The 23654-nt window shown below is 50.2% G+C and overlaps 3 protein-coding genes across 3 annotated transcripts; all 3 read left to right on the top strand.

The window, feature by feature from the left end:
• The first annotated feature begins 4242 nt into the window (after nucleotides 1-4242).
• LOC136493395 (uncharacterized) lies at nucleotides 4243-8645 on the top strand. The gene is made up of 6 exons (XM_066489475.1): nucleotides 4243-4732; nucleotides 5443-5602; nucleotides 6455-6631; nucleotides 6709-6792; nucleotides 7763-7844; nucleotides 7986-8645. The coding sequence occupies exons 1-6, from the start codon at nucleotides 4356-4358 to the stop codon at nucleotides 8420-8422; spliced, it is 1317 nt and encodes a 438-aa protein (XP_066345572.1). The 5' UTR covers nucleotides 4243-4355; the 3' UTR covers nucleotides 8423-8645.
• A 3309-nt stretch (nucleotides 8646-11954) lies between these two features.
• On the top strand, nucleotides 11955-14286 carry LOC136493396 (aquaporin TIP2-3-like). The gene is made up of 3 exons (XM_066489476.1): nucleotides 11955-12174; nucleotides 13328-13578; nucleotides 13678-14286. The coding sequence occupies exons 1-3, from the start codon at nucleotides 12048-12050 to the stop codon at nucleotides 14044-14046; spliced, it is 747 nt and encodes a 248-aa protein (XP_066345573.1). The 5' UTR covers nucleotides 11955-12047; the 3' UTR covers nucleotides 14047-14286.
• Nucleotides 14287-14497: 211 nt separating this feature from the next.
• On the top strand, nucleotides 14498-15742 carry LOC136494334 (aquaporin TIP5-1). Its single transcript, XM_066490497.1, has 3 exons — nucleotides 14498-14657; nucleotides 14768-15021; nucleotides 15121-15742. The coding sequence occupies exons 1-3, from the start codon at nucleotides 14528-14530 to the stop codon at nucleotides 15532-15534; spliced, it is 798 nt and encodes a 265-aa protein (XP_066346594.1). The 5' UTR covers nucleotides 14498-14527; the 3' UTR covers nucleotides 15535-15742.
• Nucleotides 15743-23654: the final 7912 nt, after the last annotated feature.

The following is a 23654-nucleotide window of genomic DNA, read 5'->3' on the forward strand; positions in this document are numbered from 1 at the left end:
AATCACGATTCGGACGCGTCCGGTCATGCCCGATCGGACTCACCCAGCGTCCGGTCACTCAATGTCTCCTTTGTGCGCTGCCACGTCAGTGGGACCGGACGCACCCCATCAGCGTCCAGTCACTTTCAACGCCAGTGTCCGGTCGAACACTGACCTACGTGTCCTCAGCTGCCACTGACCGGACGCGTTGGTCCAACCGAGACCAGCTTCCGGTCAATGCGTGACCATCATGACTAACTCCTTTTCAACTCTATCTTCTTCACTCTTGCTCAAATGTGCCAACCACCAAGTGTTTCACCTTGTGCATATGTGTTAGCATATTTTCACAAACATTTTCAAGGGTGTTAGCATTCCACTAGATAATAAATGCATATGCAATGAGTTAGAACATCTAGTGGCACTTTGATAACCGCATTTCGATACGAGTTTCACTCCTCTTAATAGTACAGCTATCAATCCTAAATGTGATCACACTCGCTAAGTGTCTTGATCACCAAAACAAAATGGCTCCTATTATTTATACCTTTGCCTTGAGCCTTTTGTTTTTCTCTTTCTTCTTTTCAAGTCCTGGCACTTGATCATTACCATGACATCATCATCGTCATGTCATGATCTTCATTTGCTTCACCACTTGGAGTGTGCTACCTATCTCATGATCACTTGATAAACTAGGTGAGCATTTAGGGTTTCATCAATTCACCAAAACCAAACTAGAGCTTTCAGATGTGGATGGCAGTGATGTGGTCTTGGATCTTCTTCTTGTCCTTCTTTGGCACGCCCCACATCCTCCACTGCTCTAGGGCCTCTTCGATCAGGGGCCCGGTGAACTCTGGCAGAGGGGTGGCGGTGTCATTCTTGAGGTAGAACCACTGTGAGTGTCACCCCTTGTTGGACATCGAGAGCCGCTTGGACGGGTACTCACCGACCCGGTTGTTACGAAGTTGGATGCTAGTGTACCCCATCGGCATGTGCAGCTCCTGCCTGCCGCCCTTCTCCCTCTTCTCCTAGAGACTGACAGCGAAGAAATACCTTCACAAGTTGAAGTAGGGGCTGATCCCTAGGAATCCTTCACATAGCACGACGAACGCCGCCATGTGCTAGATCCCGTTGGGATTGAGATGCTGCAGCTCAATCTTGTAGAAGTGCAGCAGCCCCAAAGAAATTTGTGAGCGGGGGTCGCAAGCCCACGCTCGTGGAAGTAGGCGAACGACACCACGTAGCTATCGGGCGGCGACAACGAACCCTCATCACTGGGCAGCAATGACTCCTCAGCTGAGGTCCACATGCGAAGAAGACCGCGATGGACAAGGCCCTCCATGCACTAGAAGGTGATGTCAGAACGGCACCACGGATCCATTAGAGGTGGGAGTGGATGGATGCAAACTCAATGGCGGCAGAGATACGGAGGTAGGAAACCTAAGCGTTGGTGGCAGCGGCGTGGCTATGGAGGCTAGGATGCAGGCATGCGTATGAAACCCGGAGGGCTAACCCTTTGGTTTTATAGGGCCGACGGGTGCGAGGAAACCAACTACCCGCCTAGACCTCCGCGCTTGCCATGACCTGTCACCATGTCTCATCGTGGGGCGTGCACATGCAACCTATGGCCGTCCCCTCAAAAAACACGTCGTACATTTTGCCTCCCCAAACGAGCCACGACCCATCATAAATAAGAGGGATACGGAGCTAAAAACGCTCATATGGCCCATCTAAGCATAGGAGTTCGAAGGTTGGCCCACCGACAGGTTTGACAACCGCTCTAGGCACTTTTATAGTGAGAGGTGGAAAGGATGGGCCCGCTAGTGGCTAGTACCCAGGCGCACGAGCACCGTGGGCGTCTCAGCCCACGTTCGAGCCTCAGGCGGATTCGATCCATGGTTTCTCCTCGAAGAAAGGTAGAGAGCCCTCAGGACCGATCGAATGGACCTAAGAACTATATGGATTGACTGCTGAGAATATAGAGTCGGTCACCAGCTAACCCAAGTCAAACCGCCATGAACAGGATGTCAGGGCCTCACTCGAACTAGCCCGTTAACAACTCACCGAGCACCATGGCTTGTCCATAGAGAAAAATCATGGCATGGCTTAGCCCCTCCGTTTTAATCTAAAAAACGCTTGATGGAAGACAATCATGGAGACGAGCTGACCCTCGATCGGACCCCTGCTACTTGCGAGGGCTCGAGGAAAGTTGTACTCGCAAGGAGACCGAACGCACGGTCGCATAACGACAAACCCCCGTAGGGGTCAAAATCAGGAAAGACCTTTTCTAACCCACCAAATCTCATGGCTATACCCCCGAGAGGCCCGATCACGACGAAAGGGAATCGCCGTCCCCCAGGACACGCAGTCGGTGACAAGAAAAGGCCAAGGTCCTCAGAGTCCTCCCGTTTGGAAAAGCCTCCGAAAGAGTATTCTATTCCTCCATAGGCTCGGGGGCTACTGTCAGGGACCAATACTATGGTATCCGAAGAGAAGGAACTAATGGTCATCAATATTGATTCAACTGAGCAGTCAAGAGCGCGTCTACAGCTCCAACCGACCCCTTGGTGCGTGGGCTCTGCCTCGCCCGACCCCGAGGTCGCGATCTCCGCCTCGTTCGACCCCGAGGCCATGATCTCCGCCTTGCTCGACCCCAAGACCGCGGGCTCCGCCTCACCAGACCCCTTGGGTATGGGCTCCGTCTCGCCCGACGGGTACCCATACCGCCACCAACCACTCAAGGTCCAAGCGTATGGTCATAGGTCAAAACTCTAACACCAAGGAAGAGATCGGCACGCCCCAATATAACCTGCGACCACGACGGGCCATACCTGAGGATTCACATCAAGAACAGCGTCGGTCGTACCAGTGCTGTTCTGCCTAACCCTCGTACGAACACTGATAGGCGCGTCAGTTCACCACGACGTCCGCCAGGACGGAGTGGAGCACCATGACCGACGGATGACACCTGTACATGGCGTAGTGACGGGCAGGACCGCGACGTAGAGCCGTCCCTGTTGACATCTACAGGGTCAGCGGGACCCATATGAAGGAGAAGAAGGACACGACGATCCTGTAGGCCTTCCTCTCTCTCGTTCTTCTCCTTTTCCTCCGCTATAACCCGCGCTTTCCCTTGGCCTATAAAAGAGAAAACATGGCGTCCCATGAAGAAAATCCCGAACCGATCGACCCATCAAGATCCGATACAGATCTGCACAAGAGCACGACATGAACGCACAACCGAGCAGCGATCGAGCTCTCAGCACCCACTCACTCCTTTCACCAGAGACTTAGGATCATTTCCCTCTCTCGTTCGTTTGTAACCCCTACTATAAATTTTCAATGCTAGTTTACTCATTGATGGTAACTCAAAACACCGTCGAATCCAATAAAAGTAAGGGCTCGTTTTGTTCCTTTGCGTTGAGTTCCTAGAATGGTTCGCTGGTTTGTATAATTTTAAGAATCTAAAATAGTTCCGGACAGGGGCGGATTTGGGCCTAGGGCCACTAGGGCCACGGCCCTAGGCGTGGGCCAAATCTCCCTTTATAGCCTCTTAATTTTCACATGGCCCAGGTTGCTATTCCCATGAAATGCCCTAGTCTTGGCCCATCAACACATCAGCGAAGGCCTGCGTTTGAAGCTCAGCAGCTGCCTGCCGGCCTCCTTGCGGCTTGCGGCCCACTGGCACAACCAGGAAGGAATCGCATAGTGGCCCACTGGCCCTAGGCGTGCAAATTGGCCAGCTCCGCCACTGGTTCCGGAGTCCAATCCAGGAAGTCCAATCCAGGGTAACCAAACAGACCTAAAGAGGCCTGCCAACAACCAAAGACATATGGTTGTTCTGGATATTTGGCATCGACATCCACGTGTAACAATCTACCAACTTTAGCTGAGATCAAAACACTCGCTAGCTACTAATAGTTATCCAGTTCTATCCGATCCGAACTGTAGCCCCGTCATTTTGCATAGCTGAGACGCTGTGGATCGACCCCCGACGACCAGTAGCTACCGTTCCCACCCGACCATCCCGCCGGGGCCAGCCAAACCCAAACTACCGTCGCCACGTCAGGTCGATCCCCTCGTAAACCCCGCGCATTAACTAGTCTCGCGCCCGGATGTCCCGCGGGATATACTACCGCTTTGCCCATCCCACCTCCCACCGACACGTGGGTCTACCCGCCAACCTGTCCCCTTCTGCCGCCTCTGAGTCTCTGACACGCGGGCTCAGGCACGAGCCTCCTCCAAAAACAACTCCCCTTCCCCAGCTTGTCTGCCCCCTCTCCTCCATTTCGCCGAGGTACAAAAAGGGCACCCGAAGAAGAAGAAGAAGGGGATTGGAGCGAAACGGATCAGGGGCGGAAGCCTCCCCTAGCGCAGCAATGGCGGGTTGGTGCGAGGAGGCGGTGGCGCTGCTGCAGCGCCCCGCGGTGGCGGAGATGGCCGTCGACGTGCTGCTCTGCGCGGTGCCGATCTGGGCCGCCGTCATGATCGGCCTCGCCGTCGGCTGGTCCTGGCGCCCGCGCTGGACGGGGCTGCTCTTCCTCGGCCTCCGCACCCGCCTCCGCATCCTCTGGGTGCCGCCGGGCCTCGGGGCCCGGAGGCTCTGGCTCGCCTGCACCGCGCTCTCCGCCTGCTCCGTCGCGCCCAGGCTCCTCTCCTCCGCATTCCGACGCTGCAGAGGCAAGCACCAGGACAAGGCCTCCCCCGACGACGATGCCGCTGCGGCCCGGGACGGTGGAGGTTGCGCCGACGGCAGGTGAGCGTTTAGTGGTTGAATCTATTTTACATAGTGTCTGAGCGGGGTTGGCCGGGGACCAGGGTAGGTGGCGGAAATGCAGTGCCTGCGCCTGTCAGTCTTGGCGATTGTCTCTCTTGCAGACTAGGTGCCTTTCAGTTTGGAATTGAATTGAATGGTCTTGCGCTTCATTCAGGGGTTTGGAATTGAATTGAATGATCTTGCGCGTCATTCAGGGGCGGCCCTGCCCTTGTGCTGGAGGCAGTTTAGGAGATTTGATGATCTTTTTTTCCTCATGAAAATTACTCTCTCAGCTGACTTGATGAACTGACACATGTCGATAGAGTTGGAGCAGAATGCGTGTTTGTATTTTGAATTGGTGACATATAGCGAGCGATGTTGGAAACTTGTGGCGTCGCTGATAGAAGAGTCTATAGCTTTGTAAGGTCCGTGAAAACTTGCTATTTATGTAGGCTATATAGGTTTTTGATGATTGGTTAGTTCCTTTCGCTTTGCACCATGGAAGGATTAGCAACATAAACTAGCCTGCTGCTGGGGATCCATCGTGGCTGTGGTTTATTTCATCCTCTTCTGCTGGTTTTAGTATGTGTTCTTGCAAGTAGAACAGAACCACACAACTTGTTCTTGTCGACATAAGAAAGCACCACAATTTCCTATATTCTTTCTGCAGTGAAAACTTAGTTCAGTTTTTAATATTTTCTGATCGGCAGGACAAATTTTGAGGGCGAGCATGATACTGTCACTGAGAAGGACCTAGAACATCTCCTGCAACTTTTAGATAACAAGGAAAGTGGGGATACAGCTTGGCATAATTTGATGGAGCGCACAACCTCCAACATGACATACAAGGCCTGGCGGCGCGAGCCTGAGGTTTGTCTTTCCAGTGGGTTGTGAAAGAATTAAATGATGATAATATAGGATATTATAGAATGTACTTCTACCACGATTCTTAGGTGGCGTATAACATGTTAGTGTCTGAATGCAAAGAGTAATTCTGTGTGTTAAATTAAAATGGCAAAGGGCTAGGATTTTAATTTTTGAAAGTCCATTCTTGTGGTTCCCCTTATGGTACATACTATCATTTCATTGGCCAGTTGCGTTACACGCACCATGAGTCCCTTGAAGTGTTTATTAGTGTACTCTTTGTTAGATTCTAGCATTTTCTTTACTGAATCTACAAACTCTGAAATTGAACATACTAAGAAATAGAAATGGGAGGCGGTAATATTAGAGTTGGTTAGGTGGCTTGAGTAGCACTCATGTCTTGGGTTCAATTCACCATGGGAGCGAATTTTCACGCTGGGGTTAAAAAAAATCCCCTCATATGTCCCATGCCAAAGCACAGGTCTAACCGTCTAAGGTCCGGCCCCGGTCGTGGTCGTTCTCACATGGGCTAGGCCTACAGTGCCGCTGTGGATGAGTGGTGGGGCAGGGGTTCAGGGGTTTTCCCGACCTGCGTGGGAAGGTCTTCTTAATGCAATGCCCGGGGGCTGTCTTAGCCCCTGCAGGTTGAGTTTTTTTTTTTTATATATATTAGCCTTTTCAACTGAAACAGGAATTCTGAGACTAGATTGTTTGATGATCACCTTTTTTTTGTTACTTAATCTACATAAATTGGCATGAACAGTTAGAAAATTGCAGTAAAATCTGTGTCATGGCTAAATGTTTTACAATAATATCTTCGTATACATCTCCTGAGTTTATTTTAAATGTATTTATTAGGAGGGACCTATAATGTACTGCAGCCGCACTATTTTTGAGGATGCTACTCCTGAACTGGTTAGAGATTTCTTCTGGGATGGTGATTTTCGTCTAAAGTGGGATCCCATGCTTGCATACTCCAAATCTTTGGATGAGTTCCCTCAGAATGGAACAACAATTGTCCACTGGATAAAAAAGGTGTTTGCTCAGCTTCTGTTGTTCCCTGTGTATGTTCATGTTAAACTCTCAATTCCAACATGTTGTTTGTTTTCCAGTTCCCATTCTTTTGCAGTGACCGTGAATACATCTTTGGAGGACGCATATGGGAATCTGGGAAGACTTACTATTGTGCTACAAAGGTACGTGTACAGAGTGTTTTATTAACAGATACTTTTACTCATGTAATGTTATGCTCCCTCCATTATCTGAAAAAAAGATTCATATAATTTTATAACTGACGAAGGTGAAATGTTTTGTCCCCTTTCCATTTTCCTGCTCAATGGTTATGCTTTACTTTTAGCCTTAAACCTACTGCGTCAAATTTATGTTCCTTTTCTACCTTTTTTCTCCAAGAGATTACTTACTCTTTGTTTAATATAACATTCTTGTTCTGCACTTCTCCGCTGTTTGAATGTAGTCTGCAGAAATTTCTCAGAAGCGGCCTTGTAATTGATCTGGACCTAATATAAATGCTTCTTTTCCAAAAGAGTGATAATTTTCGTGAGTTTTCTTTTTTTTCGTCATCCACAAAACAGTAACCCAAAATTATAGACTACTCAGATAGCAAACTGTTTATTATCTTCCTGCATGACGTGTTGAAGTTACCTATTAGTGTCTTTTAAAATTAAACTGCTTGCATAATTTCATAAGCACCTTTTAAGTTTTATGGGATATCAGGTTATTAGGTTTCTAGGTTTAGGAGGAGATGAAGATACATTAATCGCTATGTTCCTTTTCTGACTAATATGTGCTAGAGTTTTTGGAAAACAATGGACTTTTATCACATGAAGAGAACATTACGCTGGGTCATTTACTATTGGATCACATCTTAGTATTTAAAGATAGATTTAATTGATGAGAGTCAAGACTGAACCAACACATTACAAACATCATATTTTTAGCTATTAAATTCTCACACGCGTCTTGCTGAGAACCAAACTCAGGTCTCCGTATATTAGAGCGACATGCCTGCCTTGTCTGGCATGTTTGTGAAATATGGATAAGATTCACAAGGATTTCAATATATTAAAATCGCTGTCTGTAGAAAATGTCTGCTAACATCCTGTGTAAGTGCATATATGTGAGCGCTCAGCAACCTCCATTTGGCAGGGTGTTCCATATCCATCATTGCCCAAGAAAGAAAAACCGAGGCGTGTGGAGCTGTACTTCTCAAGTTGGCGTATTAGAGCTGGTAACTCTATTTCTTAGTAGTTAGTATCACTATGATGTATTGAGCTGTGTTTGTTCTGAACATGAAAGGTTTCCAGTCAGGCATGAACACAAATACTTAGACCTTAACGTTATAATCATATTCTTTGTTTGTGAAATGCAGTTCAATCGCCTAAACATGTGGGTCAGCAATCTGCATGTGAAGTAACTTTGATTCACTATGAGGACATGGGCATACCAAAAGATGTAGCCAGGGTTGCTGTTCGTCATGGCATGTGGGGTGCTGTGAAGAAACTTCAGTCTGGATTCAGAGCATACCAACAAATGAGAGTCGCAGAAAATACCCTATCACACAGCGCCATCATGGCTCGAATTACCACCAAGATATCCATCACGGCTTCAAATGGTCCCTTGGACCATGACCTCTCCATTGCCGATAAAATCGGTGACGAGAATGACAGCTCCCATGCAGTTCAACATGGTTTTGACTGGAAGTGGGTGGTGGTTGGTGGTGCGGTGGCTGCGGTTTGTGTGCTCAACACCGGACTTGTAGGCAATGTCCTCTTGCTTGGAGCAGCGAGAAGGCAGGCGAAGAAGTGATCTAAGGAGCAACCTTCCAGCCTCTACAGAAGGCATTCATCAGACTTTAGCTGCAACCGTACAGGCAAAAAATGTTGAGAAAATAGGTGGGGTTCGACAGAGATAACTACAGTGCGTAATTTTTGAATTGTGCACTTATGCAGTAGATGTAGCATGCTTGTTACCATAACAGATTCCGCTGTATCAGGAATAGCTGGCTAATATATCTGAAGATAAGAGGTTACTGGCTTACTGCATGTTTTCAGCTTTCTATGTTCGAATTTATTCTTAAGAAAGCCCATCCTCTGACACTAAACAACTTTTCAATACTTCTTTCTGATGCTGACATATGAATGGTGGGGACAGATGGATCCACCCCCGCTACTTTTTTGCGTAATGTTAAGCCCGTGCTACCGTGTGCCCTGGCGTGCTCTGATGAGGATTTGAGTTTGAACAGTAGCCGTGGAGGAAACTGTCCGAGGTGCTCAGGTTTTCTGGAGCTTAGCACATGTCAGACGTTTGGGCAGGCTGCGAGAATGTTGTCGCTTATCTCAGTCTCACTCCTATACTGAGCAGGCTGGACGCCTGGACGAAAAGTTAGCAAGTCGTGGCTAGCTCTGCTCGGCGTTGTATTTTTTGAACAAATCGAATTGAAGATGTGTTTTTTTCAAACAAACCAAGTTGAAGTTTTAAGTCGTTAGTGCTGTGAAACGACGCCACGAACAGACGCCTGTTCACGAAGTGATCTTATCCGTTAAGTATAAGATTAGTGGACAGGATTTGAGTGTTAGTTTTACTCCCAAAGGACAATCAGCAGGGGTGCCCGCGCAGGTGAGCTTCGTATCTTCTGTTCTTCGGCTTCTCTCAGCATGAATTCCAGGACTTGTTCCTCCTCTTCCGGTTTGGTTGGCGAAGTCGTCTTGCTTCTTCTCTCAGCACGAATTCCAGGAGTTGTTCCTCTTATTCCCGTTTGGTTGGCGAAGTCAGTGAAGCTGGAGGCGGAGCAGCCGGAAGAGTGGTACCAAATGGGGCCTAAAAGAAAACATTATGTTGTGTTGGGGTAATAGTGGTTAATGTTTTCACAACTGTACGTTCTCAGTGTTAAAATCCTCAGGTTTATGGAGTAACCCATGAGAAGCTTCACAAAAAACATGAAGTTGCCCTCTATATTTTTTTTTCGTAGAGCAGAATTTGTGGAGCTATCCTATTTGGCTTACGAAAGTTGAGAGCAAAATTAGAAAATAAGAAGTAGAGCAGCTCCAAACTAGCCCTTAGACCTTGGCTTAATATACCTTGAATTATAATGAGAGCAGGACAATACACCTGCCCTTAGGCCTATTGGCCACACACATTTTATGTTAATGTAACTTAATATAGTAACTAGGTAGAAGTCTCGAGTTTAAATCTTGGCTAGCATCCTGTGAGACCTAAGGAGTCTTCGTATGAGAGGAAGTGTTGAAATATAAAGTGAATTTTCCCTATCCTCTACATATTATGCCAAAAGTGCTAACCACTTCACTAAGGAACTAAGCCTTTCATTAGCATTTTTTAAATTTTGACAAGGCGCAGCGTGCGTTTCAAATACGAAAAGAAAATTGCACGACCCGGTCTCTAATCTGCTGTATTTTGCTCAATGATATGTTTAGTGACAAAACATAAATAATCATTAGAGCATCGCTAGACCTTAGCTATGATGCTCTTCGCATTATAATGAGAGCAGGATGCCCTTAGGCATGATTGGCTGCACGCATGCCAAAAGTGCTAACCACTTCACTAAGGCATTAAGCCTTTGATTAGCCTTTTTTTTGTTTTGAAAAAGGCAGCTTTCACTAATATATGATCCAATACGTACTGTGAATCAGAAATATTGCCCTTTTAAAAGTTGAAAATTGAACCGGTTCTTTTTTCTGAGATCATAAATAAAACCATTCTGACATAGCAATTACTGTTTTGGTGTAACATTTGATGCTTAACCACAATTCATGCTCTTATTGGGAGTTATATTATGTGTCCGCAGTGTAAGGATTTTTCAGCAGTTAAGGGCACTTGCAGATTGGGCTGTCGCCAATATCATCGTGGTAATAATCAGAACCAGTTGCATGACTTCTCTCCACACTGCAAAATTACATTATACTAATGTACCATCCTCCTTTTCAGTTTACTTGTCACAACCAAAATACTATGGCGATTTTTTTTAAACGTAATAACGTGGCAATTTTTACCGCACGTTTTTTCCCTAAAAGTTTGTAGATACCTAAAAGGGTACAATGCTAATAAAGTATGTTTCACTATAAATCAATTCATGAGGAATTTTCAAGCATTTATAATCTTTCCCAGGAAAAAGGTGCGTGATAAAAATTGCTTACAATATTGCAGTGACTAATCATCAGACAATAGTGTTTCTGATAAAACCCCCACGTAGGATCAGAGAAAGTTTAGGGAATATTCCCACTCAGTGGCCCAAAACATTTTGTCTGACACGTAGGGAGCGCATACCTTTCTTCTTTTAATTGAAAAGTGAGTTCTAGGAAACTCTCTCTCTCTATATATATACACACACAAGGACTGAACAACCATAAAGGGTAGCATAAAGAAATAAGGCCCTTTTGGCGTCATCATCATCTTCGTTTGTGCAATACTGCAACTGCAATGAAGACACTGCTACTCATAAGAGCCCTGTCATCACCTTGCAACTGGCAGTTTTCAATTGGTGTACCAGCGCAAGATCCGTAGATTAATCTTGTTCGCCTCAACTACCCCAAATGTAGGATGTTCAGTGGATTCCTGTCGCAATCCCTGACCTGACCTTCTTCTTAACCGCTTTATATCACAGCTTTACAATGAATGATGTATCACTACAGAACTCTCAGTATGCAGTGACGATAAGATTCCTGAATCCTGAACGCGAGGGGTGTAACAATTTTAATCCAGGTAATCTCTTACTCGGTCAGATACTCAGGACGAGGTCCGAGGAATTCCCCTTTTGTTGCAGGAGAACCAAGTCCTATGAATGAAGCAGCAGCTCGGTAATGATCCGCCGACTACGCTACTCCTAGCATAGAAATAGTATTCCTTTCTAATACTATGTTGTAATTAGTAACAACAAAACAAGAACCACGCCACGGAAGAATGGTGAAAAAAAAAATCTTTGCTAATGTACTATTCATAAATTTGAAGATTTTGCATAGATGCAGGGTAGAAATAAAGGATCGATTCAGTATCAATCCGCACCGCCATTGATTTGTTTAGGCATGAGATGAGAATTGAGATATCATATATCTGCTCCAAGGTCTTGTTCTCCTCGCTGTCTGATGGTGTATCCTAACGTGGCTCGGCCTAAACAACCACAATTCCACAGCAATTTAGCGAGTTAGGGCGGTTGGTCGGCCAATATCAGCCACAAAACATGACCGAAATTTAAATTATCAATCATGTGGTGATCATTGCACACCGCCCATAATATTGTAATGCATATTTGAGGCAGGGCACCAGGTCCATTAGCGCCTTATGACGTGTATTTAAGGAGACTGAGCTGAAGGAACTCTCACATCAGCCTGATAAGCAATAGCCATCTTCTCTGAATTTCAACTCAGTGTCTCAGTCCAAGGGCTGAAAGCCTGAAATACCGTCAGAGGAAAAAAAAAAGATGGTGAAGCTTGCATTTGGAAGCTTGGGCGACTCCTTCAGCGCCGCGTCCCTCAAGGCCTATGTGGCCGAGTTCATTGCCACGCTCCTCTTCGTGTTCGCCGGCGTCGGGTCCGCCATTGCCTACTGTGAGCTCTTCTACCATCACAAGCACCCCTACTTTTTTTTAGAAAGGCAGCAAGAGATTTATCAGATTTTTATTAGACGAGCAAAAAGTAATCAGAAAAAAGAATTACAACAAACAACGAGAGACCAAACTCACCGTCACCACGGCACACCGGCCGACAACCCAACCTGGACGACAACTTAAAGTTTAGAAAAACACCCTGAAACCGAAAAACACAAAACCAGACCAACCAAACAGTGACCAACAAATGCTAGAACTACTCCTGTTGTGGTCCAGCATGAAATCTTGTTGCCAACTGGTATTGCTCTATATCTTCCTTGCAAATGAGTGCCACTTGACTAGGCTGCAACGACTTGTTCTGAAATGTTGTTCGATTCCTTTCCTTCCATAAATTCCACCAAAAATATATCATAATGCCATCAAACGTCTTTCGCTGATCTTTGTCTGTCTTAATTCTGCACTTTCGCTGGTAGTTGTGTAGGGTTCCTGTCATTCCGACAGTATCAATCACCGATAGGCTGAACCATCGCTTGATGAAGGACCAAACTTGTCTTGAGAAAGTGCAGTCCTTATAAAGATGTATCAGTGTTTCCGGGTCAATACCACGAAGCTTGCATATTGGATTATTTGGCCAATTTCTTTTAATCAAATTGTTTAATGTTAGAATTTTTTTATGCAACAAAGTCCAAGCAAAAAATCTACATTTGGGTTCTGCCTTTGCTTTCCAAATCGGTTGAAGTTTTAGCTTGCTGAATGTGCCCTGGAATTGAATGCAGTAGGCGCTTTTGGCTTTGTATTCCCCATCCACCGTCCAACGCCAACGGATGTTGTCCTCTATGTTCTCGATTAGCTAGATTTGGCTCACCTCTTCCCAAAGGATTACGTATTCTCTTATTTTCTATGTAGTGCCTGATGAAATGACATGTGATATCCGGCGGTTATCTTCCAAGGCCTTTTGTTGCACCGTGAAATTTTTTCTTTCTGATTTCTTGAATAATGTTGGTGCAATTGCTTTCGATGTTCGCCGACCAACCCAAGACGACGTCCAGAACCTGGCCAACTTGCCATCACCTACAAGCACCCCTGCTCTCATATCTCATTTCACTTTTCACAGCACTGACCAGGGATGTCAACCTCAAATTCGTCTTGTGCAGCGCAATTGACAAAGGGTGGCGCTCTGGACCCCGCCGGCCTGGTGGCCATCGCCATCGCCCATGCGTTCGCGCTCTTCGTGGGTGTCTCCATGGCCGCCAACGTCTCCGGCGGCCACCTGAACCCCGCGGTCACCTTCGGCCTCGCCGTCGGCGGCCACATCACCGTCCTCACCGGCATCTTCTACTGGGTCGCCCAGTTGCTCGGCGCCTCCGTGGCGTGCCTTCTCCTGCAGTACGTCACCCACGGACAGGTTCGATTCGATCAGTCTCTCTTGCCACGTTACAGTAGCTGTGTAGTTTTTTTTTCACTGTGCACCTTCTCACTCTGGAGCTTAACGAACTGTGCACAGGCTATCCCGACACACGGCGTCTCCGGCATCAGCGAGATCGAGGGCGTGGTGATGGAGATCGTGATCACCTTCGCGCTCGTGTACACCGTGTACGCCACCGCGGCCGACCCGAAGAAGGGGTCCCTCGGCACCATCGCGCCCATCGCCATCGGTTTCATCGTCGGCGCCAACATCCTGGCCGCGGGACCCTTCAGCGGCGGCTCCATGAACCCGGCCCGCTCCTTCGGCCCCGCCGTCGCGGCCGGCAACTTCGCCGGCAACTGGGTCTACTGGGTCGGGCCCCTCATCGGCGGCGGCCTGGCCGGGCTCGTCTACGGCGACGTGTTCATCGCCTCCTACCAGCCCGTCGGCCAGCAGGAGTACCCGTGAAGAAAGTCGATCCGGACCCAATGCAATCCGTCGTTTTGATTTCATCGTCGTCGTCGATTCGTCGTCGTGTCATCGCTTCGTGCTGTGATTATGTTTGATCTTGTTTGCATTTCCCTTCTGGTTTAATTTTCACCAACGGTGCCAAGATGCTGTAAGCGAGAGAACCGTTCGATCTGTATCCGTATAAATGTACTATGTACGGTTCAGCCTTTCCATGTAATGTATGTATAGTATGTTCTGGACGAATTTTCACAGGCGCGTATATACGCCGCGGCAGGAGGCACACACGGGCGTGTGAACTTGGAACCGACACGCGCGAGCGCGGCAGCAACCGCTGCGAACCACCCACACCCAGGCGCGGTTTCACTCTACGGACGCGCCCCTCTCCCTCGCACGCTATAAAACTCGGGAACAGAGACCGTGCGGAATTAGTGCGCGCGCAACATAACACTGAAACAGCGAAGAGCGAGGAACTTCTGCCATGGCGTCGAACAACCTCCTTGTCCACTTGAAGCACTGCTTCTCGCCGCCGTCGCTCCGTTCGTACCTCGCCGAGTTCATCTCCACTTTCCTCTTCGTGTTCACCGCCGTCGGCTCCGCAATCTCTGCCCGTACGTCAATTTCCCCTGCATTCCATCCATGCACATGAGTCGATATACAATTGTAATTACGGACAGTTTTTCTCATCTCCGTGCGCTGCGTTTGGAATGTGTGTTGCCAGGGATGCTGACGACGCCGGACGTTACCAACAGCGCCTCGCCGCTGGTGGCCACCGCCGTCGCGCAGGCGTTCGGGCTCTTCGCCGCGGTCCTCATCGCCGCCGACGTCTCCGGCGGCCACGTGAACCCCGCCGTCACGTTCGCCTACGCCATCGGCGGCCACATCGGCGTCCCGAGCGCCATCTTCTACTGGGCGTCGCAACTGCTCGGCGCCACCATGGCCTGCCTCTCCCTCAACCTCTTCTCCGCCGGCGAGGCATGTCGTCGTAACCGCTCTCGATCACTTCCTTTCTGGCACTAACCGTCGTCGTTTCACATTGATCGCTCGCTAAAATCGATGAACGTGCGCATGCAGGAGGTGCCGACGACGAGGATCGCGGTGGCGATGACCGGGTTCGGCGGCGCGGTCATGGAGGGCGTGCTCACGTTCCTGCTGGTGTACACGGTGCACGTGGTTGGAGAGCCTCGCCTGAGCGGAGGCGGCGGCGGCGGCGGCAAGCGGGGGTTCGCAGCCACGGCGCTGGGAGCGCTGGCGGTCGGGCTGACGGAGGGCGCGTGCGTGCTGGCCGCGGGCTCGCTGTCGGGCGCGTCCATGAACCCGGCCCGCTCGTTCGGGGCGGCCGTCGTCAGCGGGCGCTTCAAGAACCAGGCCGTGTACTGGGCCGGCCCGATGATCGGCGCGGCCGTCGCGGCGCTGGTGTACCAGATCATGGCGTGCCCGAGCGTGGCCGAGTCGCGGCACGGGAACGTCGAGGCGGTCGTCGTCTGACAAGCTAGCAGCGTGCATCTGCATCCTCTCGTTGTGGACGTAGATAGATAGAGGGATCTAAGTATGTGTGCTATGTGTGTGATCGTGCATGACATTGTGTTTCTCATTAGTTTGTCTAGTGAACTTTCAGTTCCATCGTGTTACTGTACTGATGAAATTATGTTGTACGAACAATGATCCCAGGCATATATTTAGCCGTTGATTCCCCGGAGTAGCACTGTGTACCGTCCGATAAACTCCGTGGCCAAATTTCTTTTGTTCACCGATGCTGTTTACGATAACCTCATTTTCCTCAAAAAACGATAATCCTCATCCAAAAACGTGACGGCCGGAATATCACCTTCACGCCCACATTGGGCCGTCCGCGCGGCATCACTCATGCGGCAGGCCGGCCCGTACCGCACGTGCATCGCACGCCCATCATCTAGCGGCTAGACTCTCCCGCACGCACGGGAAAGTGTGGCGCTCTCGCCCAAGAAACACAGTTCTGGTTATCGGTGTTTTCGGACCACCGGCGAGTAAATTTGTATTTGCGCGTTTGGTTTGGATAGTGTGTTTGGAGGACATAAGGGTTTATACTGGTTCGGGTGGAACTGCTCGTGTTACCGACACTTGATTTACAGTAGGGGTTATAAACAGACGAGAGCGAAAAGATCCCAAGTCTGGTGGAAAGAGTGATCGGGTGCTGAGAGCTCGATTGCCGCTCAGCTGTGTGCTCATGTCGTGCTCTTGTGTTCTCATTTGTTCGTCGTTCGGTCCCCCGGTAGGGGCGTCCTGCTTTCTCTTTTATAGGCGAAGGAAAAGCGCGGGTTACAGTGTAGAAAAAGGATAAGAACGAGAGAGAAGAATGCTTCCAGAATCGCCAGGTTCTTCTTCTTCTTTATACGGGCCCCGCCGATCCTATAGATGTCAATGGGGACAGCTCCACGCCGTGGCCCTGTTCGTCACTGGCGCCATACGCAGGCGTCATCTGCCGGTCATGGCGTTCCACTCTGTCCTGACGGACGTCGTGGTAAACTGAAGTGCCTGTCTGCGTCCGTACGAGGGTTAGGCAGAATAGCACCGGCACGTCCGACATTGTTTTTTATGTGAATACCTAGGTATGGCCCGTCATGGCTACGGGTTACATTGAGACGTGCCGGTCTCTTCCCTTGTGTTAGAGTTTTGACCCAGGCCTATACGTTTGGACCTAGAGTGGTTGGCGGCGGTATGGGTCCCTATCAGACGAGACAGAAACCGCGGCCTTGGGGTCGGGCGAGACGGAGCCCGCGGCCTTGCGATTGGGTGAGACGGAGCCTGTGGCCTTGGGGTTGGGCGAGACAGAGCCCGTACCCAAGAGGTCGGGTGAGACGGAGCCCGCGACCTTGAGGTCAAGCGAGACGGAGCCTACGGTCTTGGGGTCAGACAAGACCTTTTAATACATCTTGCTCCATCCAGGGAAGTCAACGTGGGTGCTAACCTCCTTGCTTTGGGTATCCCTAATATCGATAGCTGACAATAGCCCCCGAGCCTACGGAGGAGTAGAATACTCATTTGGAGCATTTTTCGCATGAGAGGACCCTGATGGCCTTAACTTTCTTTTTATAGCCCACGGCGTGTCCTGGTAAGACGATGGTTCCCTTTTGTCACGATCGGTCTTCTTGGGGGCATGTAACCTTAGGATTTGGGAGGTCGGAAAGATTTTTCTTGATTCCGGTCCCTAGGATCCGATCGGTCCGCCTGCGACCGCGCGTTCGGTCTCCTTGTGAGTCCAACTTTCCTCGAGCCCCCGCGCATAGCAGGGGTCCGGTCGAAGGCCGGCTCGTCTTTGTGATCGTCGTCCCTCAAGCATTTTTTTTGACAAAACGGAGGGGCTGAGCCATGCCATGTTTTTCTCGATGGACAAAAACATGGTGCTTGGTGAGTTGTTAACGGGCTAGTCCAAGTGGGGCCCTGGCTTCCCGTTCGTGGGGGTCTGGCATGGCTCAGCTGGTGATCAACTCCAAACTTTTGGTGGCCAGTCCATATAGTTCTTGGGTCCGTTCAGCTGGTCCCAAGGGCTTGTTGCCTTTCTTCGAGAAAAAACCATGGATTGGAAACCGACTATGACTCGAACGTGGGCTGGGATAAACGTGGCGCTCGTGCACCCGGGGACTGGCCATTAGTGGGCCCATCCCTTACCATCCCTTGCTCTAAGGGTGCCTAGAGCGACTGTGCACCCGTCGGTGGGCCAACCTTTGAACTCCTGGTCCTAAATGGGCCGAAGGAGCATTTTTAGCTCCGTATCCCTCCTTACCTATGATAGTTCTTGGCCCATTGAACGTGTGAACCGTCATTCGGTGTACCTTTGAGGGCGCGGCTAGAGATAGCGTGCGCGTGATCTTCGGAGGGAGGTGACGTGACGTGGCGCAGCGGGCGCATGAATCTAGGTGGACAGTTCACCTTCTCGCTCTGCTCCGTCCTATAAGTAGCGGCCTCCCCCTTCAAGTTTCTATACACCAAAACCATAGCCTTACCTTCTCTGTTTCTCTGCCGCCGCCATTTGGATCTGCCGTGCTTACTAATCCACCACCTGAGCCCTAGATCTATAGCTTCCGCTTCTCCGCCGCCGCCTTTGCTTCTTCGCAGCCACCTCCATCCTTCATGGATTCATGGTATCGCTCTAATGTTACCCATGCACGCATGGAGGGCCTTGTCAAGCGTGTTCATCTCCGCGAGAGGACCGATGCGGCGGAGTGGCTTGTGCCCGTCCATGAGGATGCGCCGACGCCGCCCGACGGCTACGTCGTCTCCTTCGCGCCCTTCCACGAGCGCGGACTCGTGGTTCCTCCCCACCCATTTTTCCAGGGTCTGCTGCACCACTATCAGATCGAGCTATAGCACTTGAACCCCAATGCTATCTAGCACATCGTGGCCTTCATCATGATGTGTGAGGGGTACCTAGGGATCGAGCCCCACTTCGAGCTATGGAGATATTTCTTCTCTATCTCCTTGATCAAAAAGAAGGAGAAAGGGCAAGAGACCCTGGTGTCGATGGGATGCGTAGGCATCCACCTCCGGGGGTAGCGGGTGCCCTACTAGCTCTCCAGATCTAACAAGGGGTGGCACTCGCATTGGTTCTACCTGAAGAATGACCCTGCCACTCCCTTGCTGGTCTTCTCCGGGTGTCTTATCAAAGAGGTATCGCCATCATGGCTATGGGGGCCACCCGTCAAGGAGAAGAAGAGGATGCGTGACCTCCTTGAGGCCATCGTGTTCCTGAAGACTCGTGGCCTTCGCGGAGCCAACATCATTGGGGGTATCATGAGAGGAGGGTGGCACCGCTAATAGCGCGCGTCCTCCTGCTGTACAGGATGACCCTCGATGCGTAGCTTGTCGGGATGACGCTCACCTAGGGGCTGCTCCACGATAGCAAGGTCACGTAGTGCATCAAGGAGGTCACGGGGGAGGCCGACGATGTGTTCCCGATCCTAGGGCACCCCATGATGCGGCCAGATGTGAGCTTCATCGAGCTGTCGACGGGGTTAGTCTTCTGGGACTCCGTCACGCCACTGCCAGAGCACGTGGCCATGAGGGCGGCGAACCGTGCCATGGATGAACGAAGGAACAAGAAGGACAACGAGGAAAAGAAACGACGGTTGAAGCAGTGAGCAAAGCTACAGCGAGGGAAGCGACGTCAAGGTTCATCAGAAGAAGAGGAGGAAGAAGAAGAAGAGGAGGAGGAGGATGGCTCCATGTCGCCCATCCCATGGGATGATCTTGCTATCAGGGATGAGGACCTGCCTTCACTATAGACGGGGCCCTTCCTATGGCATGCCACGGGGCAGGAGGGGGATGACGCGCCCCAGGAGCCGGCTGAATCAAAACGCCTCGCCCTGTTCGGACCTTCAACGGTGGCCTCAGAGCCAGCGGAATCAGGCCACCTTGCCTTGTATGGGCCTTCGATGGTGGCTCTGGAGCTAATAGAAATGGGTCACTCCGCTCCGTTCGAGCCCTTAGCGGTACCTCCGGAGTCGGCGGCAGACGGCCGTTCTAACTCATCCGAGCCCTCCAAGCCAAGGGAGGGCTTAAAGCAGCAATGTGCCAACGAGGAGTAGCTGGGGTCAGGCAAGCCAGCCCCAAAACATCCTCGCATGATGGCGTCAGGGTGAGTCAAAAGTTTTTTCAACCTTTTGTCTTAACGAATTTTTGCCGCGAACTAACCGCCATGTCCCTTGCAGCGTCGGAGGACGTGGGACTCTCCTATGGCTCGCTCTAAAAAAGATTATCCTCCAACAAACACGCCAGGAGCCGGCTAGTGCCACGCTGGTGGAGGGCGTTAGTGGTGTCGGGGCAGCCACAGCATCGATCGGGGAGGTGTAGTCGATGGTCGTATCCACGAGAGAGCAGACGGAGGAGGGTGAGTCTAGGGCACCCGTGGTAGGCGCAACATGGTAGGTCGTGTCTTCGACATTGTAGGCGGAGGAGGCACGGTCGGAGCCACCATCCGTGTTGGTGGCCTTGTCCGTGGAGGGCCAGATGGAAGGGGGCGCACCCGAGGCATTCTTGATGGATGTGGCGATAGGGCAGGCCTCCATGTCTGAGTCACCCACCCCCTCTATTGCTAGAGGAACCACTCTGGAGGAGCTGCTGCCGCCAGAGAGGTCGGCGTTGCTTGAGGTCAGCGCGGGGACGTCTTGGTCTCTGGTTCGGGTGGCTGCCCTCGATGAAGCGGTAGAGGAGAAGGAATGGGGGAGCATCCACATGGAGGTTGGGGATGCGGTTCGTGCCCTGACCACCATGCTGAGCTCCATGCATGACATTGTCACCCCAGTTGGCCAGGTATGATATGACCATGCTTCTGACCCACATGTTCTCTTCCTGCGCCTCTTAGTCTTATCTTCTTCGAAGATCCTTATGGCCCATAGCTGGGAGAAGTCCTAGTTCCTTGCTGAGGAGACACGGTGGAGTGAGGGGCTAGCCGCACAGCTTGCTGCCGCCCGTTAGGAGGTGGCTGAGCTTGCCCTTGCCGCCTGGAAGGTGACCAACCTCTGAGTTAGGGAGAAGGATGCTCGTGATGATGCCCACAAGGCTGAGGAGAAGCTCGTGGCCCTGATCAAGAGGGCATGCATGGATGCCATGGAGGCTGAACGACTATGGAAGGAGCAGGACAATTTGCTCTGGGCCATAGAGGAGCTCCGCACGGGGACTGAGCTGGCTCGCTAGGAGCACGCGATGCTCAGCAGCGGATCGACCACCTCAAGGGTGAGCTTCTGAGGGAGGGGGACCTAAAGGTTGTAGCTAAGGGTGTGTCCACTAGGCTCATCGTGGAGGTCGGTTAGCGCTAAGAAGAGGTCCGGCGCCTGGAGGCCGAGGTGACCCAGCAACACGATGAGGTACATAGGCTTTGGGCGAACATGGACAGTAAGTCTCTGGTTTCCCTTGTTGTCTTTCTCCCTAGAATCTATGGTAAGTCTTTTGACACGGTCATTACGTGACTTGGGTAGGTCTCGACAACAAGCTTAGGGCAGAGGTGGTGAATAGCCATGGCCTAGAGAAGGAGCTCAGTGAGGTGAAGGATACCCACCAGAAGGAGAGTGATGAACATGATAACCTACGTGTCGTCGTCCAGCTGGTCTACGATGAGCTCGAGCTGGCCCGGGAGCAGGAGACAAACTTGCTCATGGTTCACGCCACCCAGATCATGGACCGGGATTTTGATATGGCAAGGAGCGTGCTTCACTTTAGCGTTCATCAATTGTTTGTGATCGCCCGTTCTCATTATGAGAACATTGATCTAGCGATGATGAGCCAAGGCTTCGCGCCCGTCTATACCGACGCCGAGCTAGACGACATCGAGAAGGAGGTGGCCCCCTAGCACATGACCATCCTACCAAGATAGAAGATGAAATCATCCCCCTAAGGGGTTAGTTTAGTCAGATAGGTCAGGCGGTGCACTTGTAATAAGCAGACAAGTTCCAACCCTTCTGTTTCGTCTAAACAAGCTTGTTCTTTTGTTTTGTTTGAACAAATTTGTTCTTTCTCCCTTTTTATGTGTAAAAAGGGTTTAAAGCGTTCCGACCCTTCCTATTGTTAAGACTGTAGAGCTCGAGGTGTAGGCGAAAAACTCTAGTCACGCTGGTAAGCAAGGGTGCCATAGCCGCTAGGGCGTAGGTTTTCTGTAGTCTGACCAGTTTTACTCGGCGTTCGTTTTTGCAAACCTTGCCTCTAGGTTTTTAACGTAACAAAGGGTTGGGTATGGCGACTATTTTAGAAAGGGTATATATATACCCTTATCAGCCCCTAAGTGAGACCCAACCCCTTGCCATTGCCGGGGTTGAGTTTCACTAAAGATCGAGGAGATGACAACAAAACTGGTAGGAGAAAGTGTTTTTTGTTTGAGAAACTTTATTCTTAGTTTTTGTACGTACCCCCTCCCTAGGGTCCAAGCCATTGTTCTATGACCGTGCATTCGGTCTCCTTGCGAGTCCAACTTCCCTCGAGCCCCCATGCATTGTAGGGGTCCGATTGAGGGGTTAGCTTGTCTTTGTGATCGTCATCCCGTCCGTGGTTTCCGCAACCGGAGGGGTTGAGCTAATGTCACTTGCCTCGATGGCTCGAGTGTCATGCTCGATGAGCTCGCTAATGGGCATGTGTGAGTGGAATCCAGGTCCGTCGTTCATAGCAGGGTCAGCATAGCCCTCATGTGGCATTTCACTGCTCCTTAATCCACCTCTCGGTAGATGCCTGGGTCATTTCAGAGAGCGACTCAGGTGGCCCGCTGGCCTCCCATCGATGGAGATTCTATGGGCATGGCTCGAGGTTAGGATCGAACGAGAAGGTCGAGATGACCCTGTCCACTTCTAAGCAGGTTGGGCAAAGGCCGTTGGGGCTCATCTATGCTTTTTCCCCTAGCTCTGTTTGACGCGAGGCAGCCTTGAGCCCTTCGTGGGCTGGCCTTCGAACCCCAATCGGTCGCCGCTCATGTTGAATGAGAGGACCACCACTTCATGACGCAATGCCAAACATTGTGACACAATAATTGCAGATGCGATGCTTGGATGTATGAGAATGGATGAATGAATGCTCATGCACTGGAAAAGTAAAGTAGGGGTTGGTAAAGTTACCTCGATGGCTTGAGTGACGGGTTCGGAGAGCTCTTATCGGATATGTCCGAGTGGAATCTGGGTTTGTCATTCATGATGGAGTTGACATAACCTGCATGGGGCATCCTACTGCTCCTTACCCATCTCTTAGCTTGAGTGACCCACTGGCCTCTCCTCGATGGAGATTCTGCCAGTGGGCCTCTCTAAACCCTTCCTAAGAAGGAGAAGGCTAAAGCTTAGGGTGCGAGCAAAAAAACTTTGATTATGCTGGTGAGCAAAAACATCGTAGCCGCTGGGGCATAGGTTTCTTATGGTCCGACCAGTTTTACTCAGGGTTTGTTTTCGCAAACCTTGCCTTTATGTTTTTAAGGTGAGAAAGGGTCGAGCACGGCGACTGTTTCAGAAAGGATATATATATACCCTTATCTGGCCCCTCCAAACCCTTCCTGGGAAGGCGGAGGCTAAAGCTCAGGGTGCAGGCAAAAAAACTCTGATCACGCTAGTGAGCAAAAATGTCGTAGCCACTGAGGCATAGGTTTCTTGCGGTCTGACCAGTTTTACTCAGCGTTTGTTTTCGCAAACCTTGCCTTTACGTTTTTAACATGAGAAAGGGTCAGGCACGGTGACTGTTTCAGAAAGGATATATATACCCTTATCTGGCCCGTCTAAACCCTTCCTGGGAAGGCAGAGGCTAAAGCTCAGGGTGTAGGCAAAAAAACTCTGATCATGTTGGTGAGAAAAAATGTTGTAGCCACTGGGGCATAGGTTTCTTGTGGTCCAACCAGTTTTACTCAGCATTTATTTCTGCAAACCTTGCCTTTACGTTTTTAACATGAGAAAGGGTCGGGCACGACGACTGTTTTAGAAAGGATATATATACCCTTATATGGTGCCTCCAAACCCTTCCTGGGAAGGCAGAGGATAAAGCTCAGGGTGCGGGCAAAAAAACTCTGATCACGCTGGTGAGCAAAAATCTATAGCTGTTGGGGCGTAGGTTTCTTGCAGTCCGACCAGTTTTACTCAGCGTTTGTTTTCGCAAACCTTGCCTTTATGTTT

This window comes from Miscanthus floridulus, chromosome 11 (genome assembly GCF_019320115.1).
Source record: "Miscanthus floridulus cultivar M001 chromosome 11, ASM1932011v1, whole genome shotgun sequence".
NCBI lineage: Eukaryota > Viridiplantae > Streptophyta > Magnoliopsida > Poales > Poaceae > Miscanthus > Miscanthus floridulus.

What these genes read in the sequence shown, in the direction of transcription:
- LOC136493395 (XM_066489475.1), top strand. Translation starts at nt 4,356, where the DNA reads ATGGCGGGTTGGTGCGAGGAGGCGGTGGCGCTGCTGCAGCGCCCCGCG. An exon ending in CTTACTATTGTGCTACAAAG is followed by an intron (nt 6,793 to 7,762) that starts GTACGTGTACAG and finishes TCCATTTGGCAG; the next exon opens with GGTGTTCCATATCCATCATT. An exon ending in AAGTTGGCGTATTAGAGCTG is followed by an intron (nt 7,845 to 7,985) that starts GTAACTCTATTT and finishes TGTGAAATGCAG; the next exon opens with TTCAATCGCCTAAACATGTG.
- LOC136493396 (XM_066489476.1), top strand. Translation starts at nt 12,048, where the DNA reads ATGGTGAAGCTTGCATTTGGAAGCTTGGGCGACTCCTTCAGCGCCGCG. An exon ending in CGGGTCCGCCATTGCCTACT is followed by an intron (nt 12,175 to 13,327) that starts GTGAGCTCTTCT and finishes CGTCTTGTGCAG; the next exon opens with CGCAATTGACAAAGGGTGGC. An exon ending in AGTACGTCACCCACGGACAG is followed by an intron (nt 13,579 to 13,677) that starts GTTCGATTCGAT and finishes AACTGTGCACAG; the next exon opens with GCTATCCCGACACACGGCGT.
- LOC136494334 (XM_066490497.1), top strand. Translation starts at nt 14,528, where the DNA reads ATGGCGTCGAACAACCTCCTTGTCCACTTGAAGCACTGCTTCTCGCCG. An exon ending in CGGCTCCGCAATCTCTGCCC is followed by an intron (nt 14,658 to 14,767) that starts GTACGTCAATTT and finishes GTGTGTTGCCAG; the next exon opens with GGATGCTGACGACGCCGGAC. An exon ending in ACCTCTTCTCCGCCGGCGAG is followed by an intron (nt 15,022 to 15,120) that starts GCATGTCGTCGT and finishes GTGCGCATGCAG; the next exon opens with GAGGTGCCGACGACGAGGAT.